This window comes from Benincasa hispida, chromosome 4 (assembly GCF_009727055.1).
Source record: "Benincasa hispida cultivar B227 chromosome 4, ASM972705v1, whole genome shotgun sequence".
Classification (NCBI taxonomy): Eukaryota; Viridiplantae; Streptophyta; class Magnoliopsida; order Cucurbitales; family Cucurbitaceae; genus Benincasa; species Benincasa hispida.
Window position 1 is genome coordinate 16,438,388 of NC_052352.1, and position 16,157 is coordinate 16,454,544.

General features: G+C 34.8%; 2 protein-coding genes across 2 annotated transcripts; one reads left to right on the forward strand and one right to left on the reverse strand.

Annotated features, from left to right (window-relative positions):
• Nucleotides 1-3,718: 3,718 nt before the first annotated feature.
• Nucleotides 3,719-8,460, reverse strand: LOC120075031. The gene is made up of 15 exons (XM_039028174.1): nt 8,291-8,460; nt 7,876-7,968; nt 7,669-7,786; nt 7,354-7,515; nt 6,089-6,193; nt 5,724-5,807; nt 5,542-5,657; nt 5,330-5,431; nt 5,130-5,243; nt 4,971-5,027; nt 4,786-4,852; nt 4,630-4,683; nt 4,455-4,529; nt 4,301-4,336; nt 3,719-4,155 (listed from the first exon to the last, which is right to left on the reverse strand). The coding sequence occupies exons 2-15, from the start codon at nt 7,893-7,895 to the stop codon at nt 4,036-4,038; spliced, it is 1,230 nt and encodes a 409-aa protein (XP_038884102.1). The 5' UTR covers nt 7,896-7,968; nt 8,291-8,460; the 3' UTR covers nt 3,719-4,035.
• Nucleotides 8,461-8,817: 357 nt separating this feature from the next.
• LOC120075223 lies at nt 8,818-14,967 on the forward strand. Its single transcript, XM_039028434.1, has 7 exons — nt 8,818-8,995; nt 9,091-9,191; nt 9,269-9,439; nt 9,531-9,701; nt 9,815-9,994; nt 11,168-11,630; nt 13,445-14,967. The coding sequence occupies exons 1-7, from the start codon at nt 8,845-8,847 to the stop codon at nt 14,416-14,418; spliced, it is 2,211 nt and encodes a 736-aa protein (XP_038884362.1). The 5' UTR covers nt 8,818-8,844; the 3' UTR covers nt 14,419-14,967.
• The last annotated feature ends 1,190 nt before the right edge of the window (nt 14,968-16,157 follow it).

A 16,157-nucleotide genomic window follows, 5' to 3' on the forward strand; every position in this document is an offset into this window, starting at 1 on the left:
CTCGCTCGCATGTCTAATACATGAATGGTCAGGATCAAACCACTTGTAGCACTTTACAACACTTGTAACATCTACAAAGTAGGCCACACTCGTAGTGTTAATAGGATAAGGTTTCCCTCATTTATACATCTACAATAAACCATTTAGGTTATCATTTAAAGCACGATCCACTTGTATGTCATCACATACATGCTTAACTTACAACGATAACCAGGGATCTTAGTTTATTGGTTTGTGGTTAATGAAACTAAAATATCTCATATTTCAAATACTGTAGTGAATAAAATATCTCATATTATTACATCACATAACGATTGTTCATACATCTATTTACAAGCTACTAGACCCTACGAGATTTAAGGCACCAACCCCAACAATTCTGTCTTATGTAACTGAGTTCCCAGCTCCTCATTCAGTCGAATCCTCAAAGTGATAGGTTTGAGTCAGCGATCTGACCACTCGCACCCATACAAATCAAAGGACCGCCCTCATAAGCAGGAGTTCCAGCTCACTCAGGATTAAGGTCATGTTACCTATGGTCATCCTAGTGAAATGAAAGTCTCTATCATGAACGGCGTTATATAACGAGACTAGACATTTCATTGTTCGGTCTTATACAAAGTCTTTTGTATAGAGCATCCCTGCTCGCATGTCTAATACATGAATGGTCAGGATCAGACCATTTATAGCACTTTACAATACTTGTAACATCTACAAAGCAGGCCACACTCGTAGTGTTAACAGGATAAGGTTTTCCTCATTTATCCATCTACAAACCATTTAGATTATCATTTAAAGCATGATCCACTTGTATGTCATCACATACATGCTTAAGTTACAACAATAACCAGGGATCTTAGTTTATTGGTTTGTGGTTAATGCAACTAAAATATCTCATATTTCAAAGACTGTAGTGAATAAAATATCTCATATTATTACATCACATAACGTTTGTTCATACATCTGTTTACAAGCTACTAGACCCTACAAGATTTAAGGCATCAACCCCAATAATTCTGTCTTGTATAGCTGAGTTCCCAGCTCCTCAATCAGTCAAATCCTCAAAATGGTAGGTTTGAGTCGGCGATCTGGCCATTCGCACCCATACAAATCAAAGGACCGCCCTCAAGGCAAGAGTTCCCAACTCACTCAGGATTAAGGTCATGTTACCTATGGTCATCCTAGTGAAATGAAAGTCTCTGTCATGAACGGCGTTATATAATGAGACTAGACATTTCATTATTCGGTCTTATACAAAGTCTTTTGTATAGAGCATCCCCGCTCGCATGTCTAATACATGAATGGTCAGGATCAGACCATTTGTAGCACTTTACAACACTTGTAACATCTACAAAGCGCGCCACACTTGTAGCGTCAACAGGATAAAGTTTTCCTCCTTTATCCATATACTACAGACCATTTAGATTATCACTTAAAGCACGATCCACTTGTATGTCATCACATACGTGCTTAACTTACAACGATAACCAGGGATCTTAGTTTATTGGTTTGTGGTTAATGCAACTAAAATATCTCATATTTCAAAGACAATAGTGAAGAAAATATCTCATATTATTACATCACAAATGTTAATTCATACATGTGTTTACAAACTACTAAATCCTACGAGATTTAGAGCATCAATCCCAACCATTTCAACTTAAAAAATGAGAATATAATGGAAATTCTTCACAGTTTTACCACTACTAACTAATGGAGAGTCCGAAGAATCACATACAATCCAACCCAAACTCCCTCCAAATCTTAGCTTCTAGTGGCTTAATTTTAATCTGAACATTTAATTTTGTCGATTTAAATTATAGAATTAAGCCAGTATAATTTCCATTTCTTTTAATATTTGTATCTAATTATGGGTATTCATATGGTTGGATGAAACTATATTATTGGGTATTAATTGGAATTTCATTTTAAGGAGGAAGGTATTCACACCATTGCCTTATGAAGCGCTACACAACTTTGAAACGAGGGGTGTACTTAAAATAATAAAAATAATTAAATAAATAAATAACTAGAGTTGCATAGTGCTTACTCTAATTCAAAGCTTTTATGGTAACAATACTTGTAGCTTTGGTAGTTTGTGTAATTTTCTAGAACCTCCAACATTATTATAATTGTGTTGTAATAAAGTGTTAAAATTGTAGGGTGATTTTATCCAATTAAAAGTTTGTCGATGCAATTGTAACAACCTCTTGGTGCAGCGATTATTTATGCACTTTTCCAAATTTCAATTTTAATTTTTAAGACGTATTGAATTCTAACACTTGTTCAAGTTCAAATGTTTATCAGATAAACTTAAAAGTTTAAAACTCATCTTTTCCCTACATTTTTCATTAATTTGTGTGCTGTCTAAATATATTATTCAAAAACTACTTTAATCTGTCACCTAATTAACTATACCTCTAATTCTCATGAAAATAATGGTGCATTATTTACAATCATTTATATCAAAATAATGTATTCATACTTTTGAAAAGGTATAATTCATTCATTTACGAAAAGTAGAAAACTACATACTATTCATAACTTAGGCTAACACGTCATTATTCATGACCTTGAAAAAAAAATTAATATGTATAGAACTAAAATCAAAAGACATTAAGAAAAATGGTGTACAATAAATGATCATTTAGATAGGACCAAGACCATCAACTAGAAACTAAGAAAAGTACATTTTTTTTCCTTTTTTTTTTTTTTTTAAAAAAAGAAAACTACATGCTGTTCATAACTTAACTACACATCATAATTCATATCCTTGAAAAGAAAATTTAAATGTATAAACTAAAATCAAAAGAAATAAAGCAGGGTGTACAATTACGATTTTACAGACAGAGGACCATCAAATAAAGAACTACTTACTATTCATAACTTAGGCTACACTTTAATATCAAAATCATGTGTTGATTCTTTCAGAAAAAGTACAATTCATTCCTTAACAAAAAGTGGCTAAAAAAAAAAAGGCTACATACTATTCATGGCTTGGCTGCACATCAGCATTCATGTGCTTAAAAAAGAAAATAAAAGGAGAAGGGTGAATTACGATTATTTAAACTATAGTGGTTTGAATTATTTAACAAAAGTGATGCAGAAAGGTGAAACACCTCAATGGCTTTCTCAGGGAGAGGGCAGAGAATTAACTTATCTCCCTTCTTTTTGTTCACTACCAGTACTGTAATCCGGATCCCTGATAAAATTTGGACATTACTTTGTTAAAACTGCAGGGTAAAGGGTGAAAGACATCACTATCATAAGCTTTATGATTCTATCAAAACAACATATTCCAGTGTTCAATTTGCAACATGTTGTGTGTCAAATGCAGAGTTTGAAATGTGCCTTTAATGGAGAATATAAAGCAGATTGCCAAAAATATATTCTCAAAGCAGAGAGAGATTATATTATATCAGACAGCACTTTACAACAGGACAACCACCAACTGGTTCAATGAAGAACAATTTACCTCTGCTCTACGACCACCTATGCCAGCTCGTCCCGGTGCAAGTTCCATCCCCTCTTGTCTCCCCCATGTCCATAAGTTCAAATTATTGCTGCAGCCGTTGCCGAGTTATTCTTTGCTGATGACACGGCTCATTTTTTATGGTAATCATCTTCACTGCTGTTTCCTATAGTACAGTAGTTCATACCACTATTGCCATGTTTTAGTCTCACAGGGAAGCTTAAGGTACCAAAACAAACCATAATCTCACATAAAATAATTGAGTCATTTAAATCAGAATTGAAAGGCTGCATGTAGATCATGTCGATCTAGATTCAAGTTTTCTGTTGTTGGCTAGTCTAACTATCAGGTTACAGCAAAGTTTCAAGTACTACAAGCCCTTGAGAATTGTATTCTTAATGATAATGTTACAAAATGAAGGAAATTGAATTGAATTGTACAAATAAAAAATTGATCAAGTAATCACTTAAGAGCTTGGCTCTCTCATGTCACCTTCTGAAGTTAAATCTTGGCTAAGTATATACGTACTATCGTACAAATCAAAGGGTTACTAGATCTGTTCTCTAATGCATTACGGAATGTGAAGGGAAGACCCCGTCCTCAACATCATTTAAGTAAGCATTCTCAGCAATTGTCCAACGACTCTGAAGCATTGTCCATTCTCTTCTACACCGTTCACTCACCTAACAAAATTGCCATAAGATATCAGTAGATACATAGAATAGTAAACAATCAATATAATGATGATATTTTGTTGGTTGACACAAACAACTAATAAGAAAAACAAGAGAGTTTCAGCCTTAATGAGACACAGAGAACGTCACATACCCCTACCCATGGTGCCTTTCCATTTTGTGATTCGCCCTGCCGGAAAAGGAAAATGAGGAGGTAATTAGGAATTAAATTTTCTACCCAACAATACTGAAAACTGTTATTTACAAGGAAAATGGGAGAGGTAAGGTATCCAAATATTTTCCTTTACCTGACTTCCAAGTGAAGGCAAACCTTGGTGTACAATCCACTGTGCATCAATAACTCCTATCTTTTCATGTGCAGGCTGTTCAAAAAGAAATTAAGTATAATGAAAGTACAATTAGAATATTCCATTAACGACATTCGGATCAAAGAAGAACATGAGACAAAGTTAGGCCACCCACATCCACACATCTTCTGAGCAGAAAGTCAAGACCCCAACCATGGACCAGATCATTCTAATTCAAAAACCACAAAATGTACGATAGATAAATTAGAGTGGAAAAGAATGCAGGAGGAATTTAAAAAGGGGGCATGGGAGGATTAAAACCAACTGAAACCTGTAACATATGCCAAACACATCGCCATGCCTCCCGGGAAAAAACTGGAGCCATAATCTCAACAAAACTGCATAAAGTAAATGTTGAATATAACTTATAAGAAGCCAACAACTTCGAGAATCAGATCAGTCAAAATAGAGGACGGCAATGAATGGCAACAAGCAACACTTGAGAGCATATCTTACGCAGCACAGGGAGGCAAAAGAGGATCAATGCACCATCCTGGTCTTTCATCTGTATCTCTGAAGGAAATTCAGTAAAATAAGTGAAGTGAAGTATACAGTCAATATAATTATTCTGAAGTGGAAGAAAAAAGTTCAATCTCAGAATCTTATTACTCTTACTTGTGAACTTCACTCCCATCTCTTCTCCTTGTCATCCGCCACGTTAAACCTTTACTTGGTTGCAAACCAGGCTGTGAAATCTCTAACCCATACTTCCTTACCAGTTTTATATATCTGAGTTGAATTATTTGTGTTAGTTAACAGACAAGGTAGAAGTAGAACACAAAGAACATTATCAATCCGAGGTGTAGCAAACTCACTCTTCTGCATCAAAATGATCCAATCCAAGGTCTTCATCCCAAATGAAAATGTAGTCAAATGGTGCAACAATGTCAGGATGAAAAAATCGTTTGGCATACCACCTTGGCAGAATTTCAGAAAACTAAATTCAGTACATGATTTGAACATAGTCCAGAACATAAATTAAATTACCCAAAAACCCAGCGTCAAAAAAATATTGGCAATGGTTTACCACTTGGCCTGCTTACGAGCACTGACGTGAATGGCCCGCTTTGACCATTCAAATTCATCCCATTCTGATGTTCGTCCATCATAATGAAAGAGAAGGATAACAAAATTATCTGAGAACTGTTGAGAATCATAATTAATCTCTCAAATACATAAACACAAACTAAAATATACACATATACAGACCTTTCTGACTGCTCTATCAATGTTGTATCTTTGGTTGTAACCAACTGTAAAAGCTACAAGATACTGCGGCTTGGTGGTCAGGTCCTGCAAAAGTCATTTTGATCAATCTTTAACTTTATGTTAAGACTCTACTAAAGTATGTTTAAGAATAATCTAACTTAACATTACAGCTAAGCAGTATCTTAGAAGAACCCGTCTTCATATAAAATTACGCTCTCACAATTCCAGTTATGTAATCCTAATAACAGTAAGCCATTGGACAATGGAAATTATTACCAAATCTAGACTTGTATGATATATCTAGTGGTCTTTGAAGAGTTTTAAGATGAAGTCACACAAACTTCATTATTCGCAGGTATACACACCTCACTAGGATTGCCCCACAATCTACGTGCGTACAAATCTGATTCAGAAGAAATAATTTTTGGAGGAAGACTTTCTGCACCTCTAGGATTTGATGGGTCCCAAATCTGCACAAAAATTGAACACAAGGTGCAAATGAATAAAATGTAGATAGGAATCACATTGCAATTGGTTTTGGCCTAAGAATGCTAATCAATTAGCAACTAAAACTCCATATTAAGCAAGTATACAATCAGTACGACAAGATGGTATTTAAGCAACTGCAAACCACACTGATCTGTGGTGATCCATTAGATCTATTCTACCTAATTTACTGAACTGGTCTGTAACACTCGGGAATAAATACACACACACACACAAACTGCAAAATATAGTGTTGGAATGCCTTGAATATGTTTGTTGGCGCTTCAAACAACCAAGTATGCACCGTTTGTGTATTCAGAAAATATTCTCTCTAATAATACTGTTCTTCCTCTACCTCGTGGACGTAGCTAGCACACCATTAGTGAACTACGTATATCTGTGTATCGATTCTAGTACTTTTTTTTATTCTTTAATTGTCGTTTTCATAATATATAGAAACCAGTGAAGACATCTGTTATGGAACACGACAAATAAAGAAAACATAAAACATAAAACAATAAAAAATCAACACATAGATTTACATGGTTCACTAACAGTGTGTTAACTTCGTCCATAAGGAAGAGGGAGAATAGATTCACTAGAGATAATAATTCAAATTACAAAGTAAAGATGTCTCTATCGTTAGAGAGTTTATATAGCGCACTTCTCTAAACCCTAGGGTTAAAATCGTAAATAACATGAATATTACAAACACGACCCCATACTTCGTCGTTCAAAGCATCAGATAACAGATTCAAGACATTACAACAACATCCATTTAAAAAAAAGCATTCAACTGTAAAATATAGGGAAATGATATCTGTCATAATTGGAAAACCACTTTGTCTAGTAGAGTGAAAACTGTAATTCAAATTTTCAGGCGTTTTATCATTAGCTACACCACAATTTCCTCTATGGACCATATCTTTCAGCGACTCCTATCAGTAAATGAAAATATGAGAATTACACAATGCATCATATAATAATTTTTTCACAAAGCATGTAAAGGTAGAAATATTCAATGAGCACGTGAATCTACTTCTCATCTGCAATTGAAACCAAACATTAACATATTAAAGTCCCGAATTCAGCTAATTTATGTAAGCAAACAGTCATGGACATTTGTTAGGGTTATGGAAATGACCATTGATGTTCCATTCAAAGTCTGTGTTCGGTTTGAGTGGCTATTATTATTCTTGACAGAGGACCGAACATTGAAAAATAACTCCTTAGAGCGATCAGAGCTTCTTCTTCCACTGATATACGTGAGACCAACAGTTGGGAAAATATTGGACGGAAGATTTAACTGCCAAAGTAATAAAAATAAAACACATATGATTATACAAGAGAATCCAAATAAGGAAAAAAAAATGAAAAATTTGCAGAATGTAGGGAGTAAGAGGTAAAGCAGTAGAAAAGGCTTTCACTCCCAGAGAGGAGGAAAGCCAAGTGTTCATACTTTTGTTAATGACAGCACTGGAAATGACAACCCAATGGAGAAGCCAAATACTGCTCCCACAAATGCAGCCACGATAAGCTTCATGTTCATGGCATCATTGGGTAGTCTACTGACGGGACTACAACCAATAAGAGTGAGATTCCATTAAGCTTCAAACTAGATTTACGACATAAATGAACTCCAATAGGAAAAGACAGAATCCTAGACCTGCGTGACGAATTGCCCATATTAACATCCACCTCTTCCGTGATTTCAAGTATAGCACCCCAAGCCAAATTCACACAAAGTCTATCTGCAAAACTGTAGAACGACTCCAATCAAAATCCAATTATTGGAAGCGAAAGAAAAATCCAAATAAAAGAACTAGAAAGACCCCTTCCCCCGAAAACGAAAGAACTACAGAAATAAACTGAAATTCGAAAAACTCGTAAATGCCAGTAGAGAATTCGAAGCTATAAACTAAAGAGCCCTACTGTTTCAGCTAACGGAAGACTTCACAAGTATGGAAGAAAAAGTAGAAAAAATCATAATTTCTAAGCACAAGCATAGAAAGGTATTCGAGCGAGCTGAAAAGGAAAATGAATTAAAGATCAAAGAGAGAAATAAATGAGGTTAGACTAACCGAGAGTAAGAAGAAACCCAGATAATTGAGCAAGATCTGGAAGAACAAAGAAGTGGATCACGTTGAAATCTTGAAATCTCAAAGAAAACAATTTTCCTTTGAGTTTTTTTTTTTTCAAGGATGACCTTTCTTCGAAGGCCCCCAGTAAACACAGTCAACGACGTCTTGAAACTTAACTACGATCATTAATTTTTCATTAAAGTATTCAAACATCATGGTTAATTGACTTCTTAAATTATAATATTTTTTTTCATTTTTAAATTTGTTTTTAAATTAATAAATTCACAAGAATAGGCAAAAAAGTAAATACATACTTACATCTAGATTTTAAAGCATGTACATATTAAGATCTAAATCAAGTAATTTTTTTTGAAAAAACTGTGTGATTAATGAACATAAACTTAATTTGTAATTAAATTTAGAAAGTTAAAAAAAGTTGCTATAACGGCCGTTGAGCAACGGGCAAGGCGTGAAGTGTGTGTTTAAAAGTATTTAGCAGTTTCGCTCACATTTTTCAAACATAGCCGTTGGACAAAGAACTAAAGAAGAAGAAGATGAATGGATTGCGATTTAGCGATTCCTCTTGTAGCCTGAAGCGGAAAAGACCGCCCAAGATTGAGATCCCTACGGTGTTGCAGGAGATTCAAGCCCACAAACTTGAAGACGCCACTCCCCGAACTGATTCCGTATCTTTCAGTAGGAATGGTGAACTTGAATTACTCTCTTTAGTTTCCTGAACTTTCTATGAATGTCATTTTTTTTTAGCTTCTTTCTCCTCATTGTGGCCTTTGCCTTTGCAGATTTTGCAGATCATGTAGGGGTTTTCTCCGTCAAGGGCAAGAAGAGGTTCATGGAAGATACTCACAAGATCATTCCTCGTATGAAAGGACACTTGAATAATGTAATTGAGCTACTTCTATTTAAATTATACCAGCTTAATTCAATTTATGTCTGTAATGAATTGTCTTTTATTTGTAGGCCTTTTTTGGCGTTTATGATGGCCATGGAGGCAGGAAGGCTGCGAAATTTGTTGCAGAGAATTTGCACAATAACATACTTGAAGTGGTGGGCAATTGCGCGGGATCTGCAGAGAAGGAGGATGCAATTAAAGCCGCTTTCTTGAAAACGGACCGTGACTTCTTGAATCTTGTAATTGCAAATGCAGCTAGATTTTCTCCTTCCATTGCAATTTCTTGTCTATCTTGAACTACTGATTTATAAAATTCCCATCATTTTGCAGGGTTTAGGCAGTGGTGTCTGCTGTGTCACAGCTCTGATACAAGGAGAAGAAGTTATTATTTCCAATTTGGGAGATTGTCGGGCTGTTCTTTCTAGAGGTGGAGTAGCTGAAGCAGTAACTAAAGACCATAGAGTTGAACAGGAGGATGAACGGAAAAGAATAGAAAACAAGGTACTAAGGATTAACTGTTGCTATATACTGTTTAAAAGAAATGTTTTAGAGTGAACTTGATTATCATGAGTAGAGATGATGGTAATGGTAGAGAATTCAAAATTGTGTTGTAGGGTGGATATGTTGAGATTCATAGGGGGGCATGGAGAGTTCATGGAGTCCTGTCTGTTTCTAGAAGCATTGGAGATGCTCATTTGAAGGATTGGATGCTGGCGGAGCCTGATTCAAAGGTCCTACTTCTTAGTGAAGACATGGAATTTCTTGTTCTAGCCACTGATGGGCTATGGGAAAAGGTATGGATGAATTCTCATATACATATGCAAGGGATTATTTTTTAAAATATTGTGTTCTTACAAAGATTGTTTGGAAAATACGTTAGTTTGGAAACAAATTTGTGAGTGTCAATTGCAAATTGCTCAATTGGCATATAGTGTGTGTTTGAATTTCTCCACTTCCTGTTGTACTAAAATGTGAATGCCAATTAGGAAGCCCTTTTGGAATCACCTAGCTTTTTTGGGATAACCCATCTCCCTTCTATTGTGAATGGCTTTTCATTGAAATATATTTTCTGTTTCCTGTAAAACAAAAAAATTAAAAAATTAAAAAAAAAAAAAATTTATTACAGTTCAGAATGAAATCACTTTTAAAAGATGGTTTCATTTTAAATGAAGTATGAAATCTTCGTTTCAATGATGAGTGAGAATATAATTTGAAAGAAACAAGTTGAAACCAGCTCTTCAAAAAATGATTTAAAAGAATCCAGCATAAAAAGAAAACCAAACAAGTTGAAGTATCTCTTCGATAGATGATGTATATCTGACATGTTGTAAATTGTAACAAAATCATCTTTAGGGCATATATTAGGAAATAAGTTTGCTAACTGTCTTATTTCCAAAATAACTTTTCTTTTAATAGGAAACAAAAACCATTTCATTACAAAAGAAAGTCCTATCTGTGAATAGTTACAAATATTAACAAAATAACTTTTTAGAAGAGAATATTAAAAGAAAATATACATGCTCACATTTATACATCTGTACTTGGTCACCCTATCTTTTACTAATGTTCAGCAAAATGCATCACGTTCACGTGAGAGTACTCTCTGTGGACCATATATGTTAAAGTAGGTTGAGTTATGAGGATAATATAATGAATTTGTGTCCTGAGAAGATAATGAGATTTCTAAATTTAGAGAGCAGATGATTGACTTTCAACTTTACTTACCGGCAATAATACCTGATCTCCTGGGGCATTAACAGGGAATAAACTTGAACAAAAAGATGAAGTAGACGAGAGTCTTAAGAAATCTGTTAAATTACTCAATCACTTACATGGGGAGTTTTTCAGTAATGCTGTTAACCTGCTTGAGAATAAAACTACTTTTTGAATGTCAAATCAATCAGAGGATAGATGATTGTGTTGTTTTGGTAATTGATGTTTAACTTTGGAGTTACAAAATTTCGTAGGTGGGAAATCAAGAGATTATTGATGTTGTGACACGATCACAGTTGATGGATAGAAGTTTTGGGCTATCACAAGGTTCCTTGAGAAGCATCAGCCACACCAATTGCTCTGCGAATCTAAGTCCATCAAAGGTACGGAGAGTTTCATTAGTCACGCAACCGAAAATGGGTGTGGGCCAATCTCCAATCCGTGAGAAGCCAATGGAAGGCTGTGGAGAAGGTGAATATAACTACGCTTGGGAAATTGAAAGTCCTGGATCGAAATCAAGGAGAATATCATTGGTCAGACATAAAAAGATAAAGTTAGATTTTTCACCCAAGGAGAATAATGATTGTTATAGGAAGATACCCACTTCCAGCAGACTTGTGGCTGCTTGTAAGGAACTTGTAGATTTAGCTCTGAGTAGGGGTAGTCTGGATGACATTACCGTAATGATAATCGACTTGAAATATTTCAGGTGCAAGAGTCAATTTGAGAGTTCTTGTAACTTGTAAGTTTGTTTGATCTGGTGTTAGATCTGGAAAAAAAAAAAAAAAAAAAGATTTTAACTTTCACCATTGTGTATTTATAACAGAAAAACGTGTACAAAAAGCAGATTTGATTATTTCATTTTTGGTTTGCAAAGTAAGAACCAGCCGGGTAGATTCTGATTCTTTCTACTTCTAATCATATGCCGAACTTTTTTCTTGAATTATGCCCTTCTTTTAGGTTATGTAGACATTTTTTTAAATATAAAAAAACTTTAAAAATATTTTGAAATTGGTTTGATGATGAGGGTGCCAAGTTTGTACTGACTGTATGTGTTTTTTGATTGCTATCGTCAATAATATAAGAAAAAGAAATATCTTCTTTATTCAATGTTGGTGCTTGTGAACGTCTACACCAATTAAAATTCAATCCCACCACCCCCTTCTTCAGTAATGCTACATCCTTTTCATATCTATTTTGTTTAACAATGCGAAATTCTGTGCTCACAGAAAATCCAATAATACTGATGCTTTAAATTATGAAGATGACCAATGTTTAAGGCAGGATTAAAATTGTTGCTTTAAGTGATTATTGTTGCAGAACTGTGTTGGGTCAATCATACTGGACAAAAGTACAGGATCGGGTTGGAGATAACTCTTGTGAAGCTGAATATTGACCCAAGTTAAATGGAGGTGATGTCAAGCGGAGTAGACTAAATAATATAAAGAATTTCATCGATTAGCCCCATCCCCATGTTTCATTGGCTCTTATTCATCATTATAATTATAACTTTGGTTAGTCATACACAATGACTCACAAGTCATTCGGATATAGGGAACTTGAAGATGTCTGATATCTTTTTGGTTCTTCTCTGTATTCTTCATGTTCAACTGCAGACATGTGGGGTTATGGCTTATTGTTTTCTACTTTCAAAGTAATCCTACTTGTTGTTACTCATACAGTGAATACTGGAGCTGGACCATTTCCTCTGCTACTTGAACTACAGATCTCTTTACATTTCTACATTATCTATATTGCAGATTCCTTGCCACGTCACTTTTCCCAACAGTTCCACTGCAAAGTTCAAACAGGGGAGAAGAAACCCAGGTGAAAAACACAAATCTCGATCTCATTATAGTATTAGAATAGCATCTGCCACATAGTAATCCCAAATGATTTTCAAATTTTAATGAAGTTCCTTTTTTTTCCCATCTCTCACTCACTCACATGTTTCTGTACCTCCAAGACTGCCTAAAATCTTCCCTCTTCTATCAATTCTTTTCCTCCCTTTTTTGAGGGATTTTCACATTGGATGAAATGGGGTTTGTCTGCTTTTTACCGTGCATGAAAAAAGTTAAGTTTTATGGAGATGGGAGGCGTTAATACCCATTATTGAGGCCAAATCACTTGTACAGCAGATGAAATAGTTTTATTTCTGTAGTCTTTTCTTTAAAAAAAATAAAATAAAAGGGAACATGGAAAAGCTCAGCACAGCTTGCAGAAGGTATTTTTCATTATAAAATGCGTTCAGTTCTTTCTTCCTCGTCCCTCCCTTTCCACATTCAGAGCTGCCAGTTCAGATAATGGGTTCTTTCCTCTTGCTAAACACAAACTGCCAAGAACTTGTCTGTCAGCGTCCATGAAATAGATCTCTGGGGAGGGGGTAATGATATTCTAGTCCAGATCCTCTCTCTCTCTCTCTCTCTCTCTCTCTCTCTCTGCCTCCTCCTTTCTGCTTTTTACTGTCATCATTTTCAGCTAGTTTAGCCCAAACTCCATTTCCATCTTCTAAAAACAAGTAGGTTTGTAAGCCATGCACGATTCAATTGGAATTCCTGCTTGCTTCTCATTTGGGGAGAGACCAAGTAATGATCCAGGTTCAGTAATCAGATCAGGTCAAAGTGTGTTTATGTCAGTGTATCAAACAAAGATCGTTGGTCAGTGTCGTCTAATTACAATAACTTGGTGTAAGAATCTGTTACTTCATGGTCTTTCCATCTGTGTTCAAGGACCAGAAGGAAACGAGCAATATCAGTGTAAGGTTGAGATGAAGCCATGGTACTTCTGGAGAAAACAAGGTTCTAAGCATTTTGAAGTCGATGGTCGAGCTGTGGATGTGGTTTGGGACCTCAAGAGTGCAAAATTCAATGGAGAGACAGAACCACAGTCAGATTACTATGTGGCAGTTGTCTGTGAAGAGGAAGTTGTTTTGCTTATTGGGGATCTCAAGAAAGATGCCTTCAGAAAGACAGGTTGTCGACCAGCTTTGATAGAGCCAACTCTTGTTTCAAAGAAGGAACATGTATTTGGGAAGAAAATGTTCTCCACCAGAATTCAATTTCATGAGAAAGGCAAACTCCACACCATCTCAATTGAGTTCATCAACGTCAATACAAATCCCAGTTTCTCTGATTCATTCGATCCAGAACTGGAGATAAGAATCGATGGTCAACCAGTAATCAAGATCAAGCACCTTCACTGGAAGTTCAGAGGCAATGAATCTGTATTAATCAGCAGAACAAGGTTAGAAGTTTACTGGGATGTCCATGATTGGCTGTTTGGTTCTGGTCCCAGGTACGGGCTTTTCATATTCAGGCCAATCTCATCATGGTCTGAATCTCCATCATCATCACTTCCATCAACATCACCTACTCCTACACCCTCTTCTTTAACATCAACTACAGGAATGTCCATTAGAGAAGTGATTTCTACTTCTGGGGAGGTTGAACATGCTGCTGGATCATCCAATTTTTGTTTATTTCTGTATGCTTGGAAGATTGAATGAAGAATGCTGAATGCAAATCAAAAGATATGGTAAAAACAAAAGTGGGTTCTCTGCAGGTTTTGTTTTTACAAATTTAGAATTGATAAACCAGATTTAGTTCCCAATTCCAATTCCCAAGAAAAAATCAAAGAATACAAAAGAGAAAGAAAGAGAGAGAAAGAAAGAGGGAAAAAAAAAAATATTTTAGAAGATTTATGAGCAACAAATGGACCCATCATGAGAGAGAAAGAGAAGAGGTAAGCATAGAGTGATTGAATTATAAAAGGACAGGATTAGACATGCCAGATAAGAGATCATCTTCATGCCCAATTATCATCCCTATCTTCATTGCCCATCTCACCAATCCATTATAATCTTTCACTCACCGGTTTGTTTTCTCTCTCTCTCTTATTTTTTTAATTTTTATTTTGTGTTTTGTTATAAGCCTATAACTATAAGCTTGCATTGAAATGTTTACGCTACCATATGAATATATCCTTCATAAATTTCATAAGATCTATATCTACATCCTGTACATCTTTTTACTGGTGCACTTTTACCTTTTTTCTATAACTTTCTTTGGCCTTTTTTAAATTTAATTTCCTTCTTGATATTAATTCCTAAATATGGTTATAGAATAATTTAAGGGAAATTTTAATCGATAGGATATAGACATTGTCTAATGTTTTTTAACTTTTGAAATGTATAATGACAAAAAAAGAGAGAGAGAGAGAGAGAGAATGAAGGGACAATTGTAGTCAAATGCTTGGCTGGATAAGCCTCACTTCTTTATGAAAAGCATCTTTGGCTTGGCGAATGACTTTCATTGAAAAGAGTTCCTTGGAGATCTTTTATTTCTATGTTACGTACACAGAGACAGAGGTAAAAGTATTCAATTTAAAACTTTTAGAATTAAAACCCTTTTAACTTGTGAGATTTGAGAAAGGTATACATTATTTTAATTTTATATTGCTAACTTCTATGAGAGATTCATATAAAATAAAATAGATATTAAATTTTTTGTTCTCGCTAAATCTCTATTTCGTCGAGAGTTTGTACTTATCAATATTATTTTACTTTCTTCCTAGTTTAATGTATGTTCATCCGAGCTTAACTATAGATCACATTGTGGAATAATCTATACCAACAACTTTTTATTGCACACTTAACAAATGTTTAATCAAATAAGAATCTCTCGACTATTTTTTGGAACTTATCTTATAAAGTTATAGAGTGATTCAAGGAATTTGATTCATCATTTTTTTTTTCTAATATCTTCTTCACCGATATTTAAGAAGATCATCCACATTAGACAAAGTTTTTGCATCACTAGTCAGATAATAGACTCCTTTCCTTCCACCTTAACAATGTTTGTTAGAAGTTAGCTTATTTTAAGAGCATGCGTTAAAACTCATCTTTATTGGAAGAAATAAAAACCCAGATGAAGCTTACTGGTTGGTGGCATGGTTTGTTCTTTTCCTTATCAAGTTGCCAACAACTGCCATTCAAATTGATACTTATATTTCAACAAACCAAGTCCTAAATTTTCCCATCTCCATGATTAACATAAACTTTATTGATTATTTTGTTGTATTAATTTTTTTAAGTGCAATGACCTTATAGATATGTTCCATCTACCAAAATAAACAATTAATACTTCAACATTTTTTATAGTAAGATTCTCTTACTCATGTCTGGTCACATCTCACCTTTCTTTTCTTTTTTTTTTTTTTGAAAAATAAACATCTTATCTTTCTTAT

What these genes read in the sequence shown, in the direction of transcription:
- LOC120075031 (XM_039028174.1), bottom strand. Translation starts at nt 7,895, where the DNA reads ATGGGCAATTCGTCACGCAG. An exon ending in CAGTGCTGTCATTAACAAAA is followed by an intron (nt 7,516 to 7,668) that starts GTATGAACACTT and finishes TTACTTTGGCAG; the next exon opens with TTAAATCTTCCGTCCAATAT. An exon ending in GATGGGAGTGAAGTTCACAA is followed by an intron (nt 5,028 to 5,129) that starts GTAAGAGTAATA and finishes AATTTCCTTCAG; the next exon opens with AGATACAGATGAAAGACCAG.
- LOC120075223 (XM_039028434.1), top strand. Translation starts at nt 8,845, where the DNA reads ATGAATGGATTGCGATTTAGCGATTCCTCTTGTAGCCTGAAGCGGAAA. An exon ending in TGAAAGGACACTTGAATAAT is followed by an intron (nt 9,192 to 9,268) that starts GTAATTGAGCTA and finishes TTTTATTTGTAG; the next exon opens with GCCTTTTTTGGCGTTTATGA. An exon ending in ACCGTGACTTCTTGAATCTT is followed by an intron (nt 9,440 to 9,530) that starts GTAATTGCAAAT and finishes ATCATTTTGCAG; the next exon opens with GGTTTAGGCAGTGGTGTCTG.